At 47.0% G+C, this 9,450-nt stretch overlaps 1 protein-coding gene across 1 annotated transcript in view; it reads right to left on the minus strand.

Annotated features, from left to right (window-relative positions):
• Window positions 1-581: 581 nt before the first annotated feature.
• Window positions 582-9,450, minus strand: part of Esr1 (estrogen receptor 1) — a 277,400-nt gene continuing 268,531 nt past the window's right edge. The window contains exons 8-9 of the mRNA XM_033763164.1: window positions 5,667-5,850; window positions 582-1,662 (exon numbers count right to left, since the gene is read on the minus strand). Coding sequence (XP_033619055.1) covers window positions 1,428-1,662; window positions 5,667-5,850 — 419 coding nt within the window. The 3' untranslated portion in view covers window positions 582-1,427. The remainder of the gene's footprint in view (window positions 1,663-5,666; window positions 5,851-9,450) is intronic.

A 9,450-nucleotide genomic window follows, 5' to 3' on the forward strand; every position in this document is an offset into this window, starting at 1 on the left:
CAAGATTGCTAGCTGATCTTCGGATGAGCTCTGAATAACCAAGGGCATGTGTAGTCTGACCAGGCTCAAGCAGCCTGAGGGGGTGAATTTTCCAATCCCTGCCCTCCGCCTCTTCCCCCCCCCCCGAATGTGCTGGGCTGAGAATGCTGTTCTCTAATGTTGCCCCTTCCAATCTGTGCCACATGGGGATGAAGAAGAGGCCAACCACTCAGCCGACTCCAGGGCAGCTCTGCTGTGCAGCGCAGAACCTGTGAAGTACGAACCACCTGCAGCCTGTGGTCTGGCCGCCCTGAGCAAAGGTGACCCTGTGGCAGTCTTATCCAGCTTCTCCCTTACCTTCTCGTTCTCTAGCAGTCACAATCATGCACATTTACTATTTAGCCCCATGCCCCGGGGCTAAAGAAAAACAAATCCAAAAGTATTAGCTGTATGCCAGCTCATTTAAACTGCCCTTGATCATGGCTGGGCTCTGAATAATTCAGTGTTAAGTCACACAGGAAGATCCAAGCAGAGCACCTTCTGCTGGTAAGTGCAAAACTCTACCAGAACAGGTCCTAAATCTGCCTTTACTGCAAGTTCTGGGGATTTGGGGGGGGGGCTTTCTTTTATAAAAAGGAAAAAAGAATTAGAACTTGTCCCTTATATGAGGAGACTTATCTATGTGGGAGTGACTTAACTGAAATTGACTCGTTTCCCATTGGTCATTGGGAAGCAAGAATCACCTGGAACCCATGACCTGTACATGTAGTGCTCTGGGAAGCCAGCAGTGGAGACTTGAGCAAGCTTGAAGGTTCAGTGCTTAAATTGACATGGTTTTGACCATTAGGGGATCTTCCTTCCCTGTGTGCATCTTGTATTCTTATAGGGCGAATGAATAGACAATTACCAAATATTGCGCTAAAGCCATGCAACGAGCAAAAAGGTCAAAATATCACTTTTTAACAAAGTGACACATTACATAAGAATACAAGAAGACGCTCTAAGGAACCCTTGAGTTAGCTTTCTCCAAGTCATCAATTAAAGGAGCCACTTTAAATTCTTTCCTGAGGCTTATTCTTGGAGCCGTCACAAAGTGCTTAGCAGAGGTGAAAAGTCTATTCTCCAGGCCTGGGTCTCAATGAGTAACTTCAATTTAGTTATCTCATAGAGTTCAGTCGTGAAGAGCCACAGGAATCCTCATACTTCATAATGTAGCAAAGGGAGGAAGAGAGCTGTTACAAAGATGTAGCCCTGGAATCCCTTTGGCTGTTCCCAACAGAAGAGGTGTCACTAAGAATGGAGCAAGCGAAGGAACAGTATCTCTTACTGGAAAGCCACTGCCAGTGGATGCATGCCGGAGTGTGCAGGAGCCAAGAGTTCTGCTGAAGTGACGCATGACAGGTAAAAGGCTGCAGGGATTCTCAGAACTGTGGGGAGGCCAGGCGCTCTCAGACTGTGTTAGGGAAACCCTCTGCTTCTTGGGGGACGTAGTATGTTTGCAAGGAATGTGCTGAGGAGGAGCCCATGGTGGCCAGCTGGCTCTGGCTGGGCTCCTCCGGGGACCCGCCCATGGGATCGGAGGGCGTGTTCAGGCGATGGGCCTCCAGCATCTCCAGCAGCAGGTCGTACAGGGGCACCACATTCTTGCACTTCATGTTGTACAGATGCTCCATGCCTTTGTTACTGTGGAGGACACAGAGAGGACCACGTTAGACCCAGAGTCCCATGAAGGAGAAATAAAAGAAAATTCAAGGACACCTGTAATGCCATCTTCCTTCCTATGCAAAGATCCCTTTGGGATGGCACCTGAAGAAGACTGAGGTTTTCAAGTCTCCCCTCTACAAAGGCAGGCCCACCCTCACACACTCTCCTTTCAGCCCGCTCCAGGGATTTCCTATTCAGGCGACTTCTTTCTACCTTCTGGCACATGGCTCTATTCTCCTGTATCACCATGATATCTAACAGGAGAACCTGACATGCAGCCAGTAGGAGTGCAGTTTTTAAATACGTCAAGCGGTTCAAGAAACTCCCATGCTGAAGCCTCTCAGTGGATTCCCATCAAACTCAGAAGAAAGTGAAAAGTCCTGCCCACTCTCTCCGAGGCCCTCCTAATCTGCCCTGGTCTCCCTTGGCGAGCTCATCCTGCCTTGCACCTCTCACTCACTCTCCTTAGCCACACTTCCTGCTCCTTAGGGAACTGAGTCCTCCCAGAGGCAGGGTGTCTGCACATGGTGGGTCCCTCATTCTGGCTGCATTGCTCCCAGGTCCTCAAATGCCACCTCCTCTGAGGTTGTTGGTGAGGCTTCTGTTAGCCTGTGCCAATGGTCTCAGACCCTTGCAGTCTCAGCTGCTGTCTTCCACATCATTCCTTTCTCCCTAACACGCTTATTGCTGGAATTCTCCTATGAATTTATGTGTGTTTGTTCTTCCCAACTCCAAGAGTGCACACACACACAAACCAGCACATACTGTGCAAGTTCCAGCAGGGACAAGGATTTGTTCACCCTGTTCTCTACCATAGCCAGAACAGTACCCAGAACTTGGTAAATGTCCTGCAAATGGGGGATAAACAGGAGGAGGGAAATGTAAGCACATGGCATTTTTCCCATGCTCCTCCTCTACCCTCCTCCATCAACCAGGGCTCTGCTCTGTCCCTAACACAACACAGGATGGGGATGGGAGGACAACATCCACTCTCTAGCTGGGAACTTCTTTAAAAGAAGCATGTGCCAAGAGTAGGCAGGACTACGAGAATGTCCTAGCAAATATCTGCATTGTTGGTGAGGCTAAAGCCAGCATAAGTTGGAGCCCTGCCATGAGATACAGCCCACAGCCCTTCAGGTTGGCAGGCCAACCTAAATCACATGTTTAAGTGTTATTTTGTTTTTGCTTTGCTTTTTAATTTAAAATGCTGTTAAAGTTAAATGCCCCTTGGGTCTGGCAGTGTCTCCTTCATGCAACCTAATGAATCACATTTACAGTCAGATGAAATATGGTGTTAAATTCTGTGAGTAGGAACATATGGCTGGGGCCAAGCTTAATAAAACAGCTCTATGATTGAGAGTGGCTGTAGTAAGGTTCCAAAATACTAGTGTGTGTGTGTGTGTGTGTGTGTGTGTGTGTGTATTTGTGTGAGAGAAAGACGGAGATAGAGAGACAGAAAAATTCACAGAGAAACATAGAGACAGAAATGGGTAGAAGCAGGGAAAATGCCCCCAGATTTCTATAGAATTGTACCTTCTCTCTAGATTTTTGCACAGTTCCAAAAGAAACCACTTGCTGATAGAATCTCTGCCATGCATTTCCAGTAAAATCAGTGAAGGCTAAATTTTTAGTGTAGATACTCTTGTTATTACTGGTGACTAACTGGGCTTATTAACGTGGATAAGCAATTAATGGCTCTGAGAAGTCACCAATTCCTACCAACAAAATAAAAGCATTCCTAGGTGCACATGACGTCTGCAACACCACTTGAAATCCCTATCTTGGAGTAAATGCTGGCAAGTTTGTTTTCAAGGGAAAGATTACCCTCATGGCCAGGTAATCTGTCAGGGGCTATGTTATTCAGATCGATTCTCTGCTTCCCTCTCTGGGATATTAACGAAAAGAAAAAGACAGGAAAGGGTTGGAAATGTTTACTCTGAAGCAGCCACCTTCTGTACCTGGCAAGGGCCTGTTCCACAGGTATTCTTGGGGAGTCATGAGGAGAGAGATTCCAACTATTTCCCCCAAATATGGCCATGTGGAAGCCTTTCCTCATGAATTTCAAGTTCACAGGACAGGGAAAAACATGCCATGAGTCATGTAGTCCCTAATTCATTCACTTCTTTATGATTCACTTAATCAATAATAACATTGTGAGCACATATTACCGTAGATGTAAATTTTCAGTTATAGCACTCTGTGGGATAGAAAAGGGAGAAGATTATTTCTGTGCTCACAAGAAACTAACAATTTTGCAAGACTGTCTCCAGGAAGGAAGACACCTGGGTCTTTAATGGCACTTCTTGCCATTTTAATCACAGAGCTCAAGACTTGAAGACTATTTAAATTACCCCACCTTTTTAGATATCTTGGTCCTTTCCTAATAGCTGCGTGGGGAAGTGATCTCTTTTTAATTCCTAGGGGCTTGGTGTAAGCCCAAGGTCACATTGTAACCCAAAGATGTCTGCCCCTCTAGCATCACCACTCCAGACTATTGTCACTATCGTGGGCTTTCTGGAGTCTGCAATAAAGAATCCATCATTTTTTTCATCTCTTTCCAAAAGGCTGAGCTATGCTTAGAAGCATGATATACAACAAGCCTGTGGCCAGTCCAGTTTATGATTATTTAGAATGCAATTGAGGTCATCTCCATCTTTTGGCATTGAAAGAATCTGTTTCCCCTGCGGATGTCCTTCCTTGGTTTCTCTAGAAAATATTTTTTGAATATTAACTATGTGCCCAGCACTATGCTGGGTTGAATTGGGTAAACAGAGTAATCAAGGCAGATTGTGATGAGTGCCTCACAGAGCTTATAGTCTAATGAGGCAGAGAGATAATAAATATGTGCAATTATGACAGGGAAAAGCAGGGCATAAGTCCCACATAGGTCTTCACAGTCAGTATGTGCTTCTGCAAGGAGTGGCATCTAAGTAAAGATAGGTTAGATTCATATTCTGAAATATTTACTCCCCTGCCATGTGTCTGTGATCCTTGGCTCTGTGATTTGCCAGCTGACTCTCTTAGCTAACGGAATGTTAGTAGACATGATGTGACCAAAAGATTCGAATGAAGTTGCCCAACTGGCCTTGCTTACTTGTGCCTCTGCCATTGTGAAGAGAACTCGTCCCAGCTAACCTGTGGATAACAAGGAGGATGAGACTCGAGACAGGTAAAGCAGAGGAAGCCAGCCACCCCAGAGACCCTGCAGAGGTGGGAGTGAGCCCCAAGGAGATCCCTGAAGCAGCTGGCAGTGGAGCTTCCAGATGACTCAGAGAGCACTTTACCACAGGCTCAGACAATGAGGAGGTCTCAGTAAATTACATAGGGCTGGACCACAAGGAGCGATGTGAAGAAAATGAAGAGAGTTACATCTTCATCTAAAAGCCATGGGAAGCCCCTCAAAGGTTTTAAGCAGGGAGACCACATGATCTGACTTGATTTTTAAACTGATCACTTAGTTACATCATGGAAAATGGACTAGAAAAGACCGTGATTAAAGGCAGCAAGGTACATTAGGGGCTGGTACCAAAATCCAACAGAAAATGACAGTGACTTAGACTAGGTTATGGCAATGGAGGTGATAAGGTGTCAGTGTTACTCTCCAAGAGGCATCTGGTAGAGCGTGTTTCAGTTAAGGCTTTTCAGTGTAAGTAGGGGAAAGTGTGTCACAGGAACACTAAGGGACATGCCCAGGGCCTTCAGAGGAAGTACAAGTCACCCATTTCCTCCGATTGGCTTCTTCTCCCAGTGCTGCAGGACCCTGCCCACTTCCTCTAGAAAGCCCTCTCTGGCATCTGCCCAATGCCCCAGACAGAATCGGTACCCCCTCTTCTATCCTCCCTCAGCACGTGAGCTTATGATGTTCAGAAACTATTCCAAGGGCACCCTCCACATGCAGGTAGAAGACCTTTCCCGGCCCAGCTGTCACACGGGTTGGATGAGCTCTTCTTAGGTCTCTGCTCTGAGACCCCACGGTGCCTCACCTCATGTGCCGGATATGGGAGAGGATGAGGAGGAGCTGAGCCAGGCGTCGATGCTGCTGTTGCAGAGTCAGGCCTGCTTTGGCCATCAGGTAGATCAAGGTGTCTGTGATCTTGTCCAGGACCCGGTGGATATGGTCTTTCTCTTCCAGAGTCTTCAAGGTGCTGGACAAAAAGGTGTACACTCCTGAATGAAGAGAGGGAGAGAGGGAGAGGGAGAGGAGGGGGGAGGGAGAGAGAGAGAGAGAATATGACTCAAAGAGGACACAGTCTAAAAACTGGAAGTGTCCCTGGGGCATAAGTAGAGCCAGGGACTTTCCCTACACAGCAGTAAAGCTGTGAAGCATCATTCCAGACCCATTTGAAACCAAACAGTTCAGTGACATTCTCAATGAGTGTGCATGTCTGCGAGCCTCAAGAAGTCAATGTGGCCCCTGTTCTCAGCCAAGATTCTGAGGAGAAATGCCAGCCTTGGGGCTATAGTGAGAATGTTGGCCAACCCTTCTCGGACCAATCAACAGGAACTGACCATTTAACCCCAACCATAACTCTAAGGAGAAACCATTATTGTTTCTTTGGGGGAAGAGAAGTGAATGAACTTGCCAAGCTAACTCAAACTCAAAAAATGTGGAGCGGAGCTCATACTGTGCCAACTCCACGTCTGGTAATGACAAGGTAGACTCTCAGGAGACACGGGCGAGCTTCAAGATGGTGAAGAGTAACTAGATAAGTCATTGGAAGGTGATTTTCCCAGGTAGGATTTAATTGGCTTCTGTTTCTGATGAGGTTTGTGGTCTATGAATTTTTGAGCTTTAGCTGAAAAGATTATGATATGGGCAGGTACAGAGGACCTTGAGAAGAGCTGTGTCTGATGCCTGACAGGCTTGTTCTCTCTTTTCCTTCTATACTCTGTGCCATGGGTAGGTTTGGGACTGAATCCCGGGTCATTCTGGCACTCTGATTTGGACAGAACTAGTCCCAAGCCAGACGATCAGAGCCCTCTTCTGGGATTGTACATAGAGGTTGTGAGCCAGAATCTCCTTCCTCTCAGGGTGCTAGGCTCGGAGATGAGAATATTGGATAGGGCCCTGAACGGCTCTCTTCCCAGCACATGTATCTCTTTCTGCTGAAAAAGCCGAGCAGCAGTAAGCAGAGCCTAGAGTTATATACATGGGGTGGGGCAGAGGGAGTCCAGATTCAGCGACAAGGGCCTAGTTCTTACACATTTTTCATTTTACTTTTGAGCTTTTATGGACTCCTCCTGACATATGAATCAATCAATTCTTTTGAGGATTAAAAGAATGTCAGTTGAGTTTCTGTTACTTGCAACAAAAAGAATCCGAACTTCCCAGGAGGGGCAGAAGGTGAGTGGTAAGGATGTAAAGACCGATGAGAATAGGAAGAGGAGAGCAAGATGCAACCACGGGAATAGACTCTAAAAGTTAAAAATCTCCAGAAATAAGCACCCAATCACAGCGTCTTACAGGGATAGGTGACACAATGTTTTTCTGTAGATTATGAATATGCGGCAACATTTTTCTGCCTACTTCTCTTCAGCCCACTGATCATTTCATAGCACAGGTCCCCTTACTACCTCTCCCTGTCGTCAAGGTAAAGGCTCTCAAGTGTATCAGTCCCCGATTGACACAGTAACATGGTGACAAGTTACTGCACATACAACAACCTGTTGTCTGGGTATGAGAATGAATATAGATGGGGGAGGGGCTCACAGCAAACAGAACTGTAACTGCCCAGAACATGGCTGTGCTTTAAAACAAAACACAAAGAACAACACAACCAGAATGATCAGGGTCTCAGTCATGCACCGTGGAGCAGAACAGAACCATATAGCTTCTGGTCTAGTGAAGCACACCAACCCAGAGCAAACAGAGGGCAGAATAAGAAAGCAGCAGGCAGGCAGTAGGCTAGGAAATTGCTGGATTGCTTCACTTTGGTTCTGTGTGGGCTGTTGGCAGAGAAAGAATGTATCCATCAGAAAGATGGGCAAATGTCCAGGGGCCGTGGGTTGACCTAGAAGTAGCAGGGTTGTGTGCTGTGGTGGGCTGGGGTCAGGGGTGGCCTCAGCTGAGCTCGCTATTGGCCCTGCCTCTCGAGCTCCACCCTCTGTGTCATCATCCATACTCTAGCCTCATCTCGGAGGGGTCCTGCTGTGAGTTGGATATCCTGGGAACCTACCCAGGCCACAAAGCTGTTAGCCCGACTTGAATGATGCAATTTCTACCAATTTCCTTTTTTCTTACCGCCCAGGATTCTGGCCTCATTCCCCAATAATCCCTTTCTTCTTCAAGGAAACCCTAGAATGGAGGATCAAACAGCTTGGGGGATTCCTGTGTAGGAAGGTGATCTTGGTTCATCCCTTTTGTCCCTCTTGTGTGCTCAGCAGTGCTGAAACTTCAGTCATCCTTTCAAAGGCCAGCATTTTGTGATGCTTTTTCCAGCGGAGGTGAAAGGTGACACTCAGACTCGGGTGAGCCGAGCTTTCCCTAGGGCTGCCAATTCCCAGTCCTCCTCCATATGCGTGTGTGCATAGGCTCCGGCATCTAGCAAGCATTTATTGAGAACCTATTGTCTGCATCACTACCCTACTTGATAGGAATTCCAAGCCTGATTTCCTTTCAAGTGTTAAAATTTTGAGAGCCGATACTGCCTATGGAGAGAGAATATTCTTAACACAGACGCTCAGGATGCAGGCCACTCTCAGAACAAACCCATTTTGCTAATCCTGTTTTGGCACCAGTACAGTTTATCATCTCATCCTTGTCAGCAGATGTTTCCTAGCTGTGCAAATATACTTAGAAATAAAAATACAGTCCTGTCGAAATGCCAATAATTGACAACAGCGGCCGTTACCCTTTTGGACTCTTCTGGCAAAACTCAGACCATGTTTGCTGTCCGTTGCCTTTAAGGAGCTGTTGGAGAAACAGCAGCAATCCAATTCCCAGAATGCTTCAGGTGCTCTGGCAACTGCTGTTAATGAGCAAGAGCAAACCAGGGCTGCTGGTAATTTCCAAATCCCAGGTGGTCTCTGCCACGCTGGACAGCCGCACCACAGTTTCCAGCAGCACAGGGCCAGTAAGCAGACAGTGAGGCCTTCAGAAAGAGTCTTGCAACAAGGCAGCTTTTGCAACTCTGGAGGGTGCTTCAAATCCCAAAGATGAGGGGGAAAAAAGAGAAACAATCTGTATGTCATTACACAGGCTTGAGGCGTGGTTGGCAGATCCGAGCTTCTACTCATACTGAATCTTGCAGCCACAGCTGGCAGATTTAGGAAAAGTCTGTGGGGAAACCTCTTGGCAGAGAAGAATGGGAGTAAAACCATATGGACACCCTTGTGTGTAACAGGTCTTCACCCTTTGGCTCTGGTTAACCCGATTCTTCTCTCTCCTCTCCTGCCAAGACACTCGCTTCCTGCTTCCCTTTCTGTCCCTGCCCTGTAGGAATCCGCTCAGCTGTTTCCCAGATGACGGAGTCTCCTGGAAGCCAGGGAAGGTGGGCTTGGACACTGCTGGGCACCATGTGTCTGTGGCTGTGACCAGAAGGAGGAAGAACAGGCATCCCCCAGGGGCCTTGCTTGCCCTGCCTTTGACCTCCACTTGGATGGGGGAGCACATCTGACTGCCTATAGGGGAAGCAAGGAATGTAGGCAGAGGTCCTTGCCCATCAACTGCTTGAGGACAAGTTCTTCAAACAAGGCCACATGCATTATTATTATTATTATTATTATTATTATTATTATTATTATTATTATTGTTTCCAAGGAAGAATT

The sequence above is a fragment of the Fukomys damarensis genome, unplaced genomic scaffold, assembly GCF_012274545.1.
Source record: "Fukomys damarensis isolate Sample0158 unplaced genomic scaffold, DMR_v1.0_HiC HiC_scaffold_14, whole genome shotgun sequence".
Classification (NCBI taxonomy): Eukaryota; Metazoa; Chordata; class Mammalia; order Rodentia; family Bathyergidae; genus Fukomys; species Fukomys damarensis.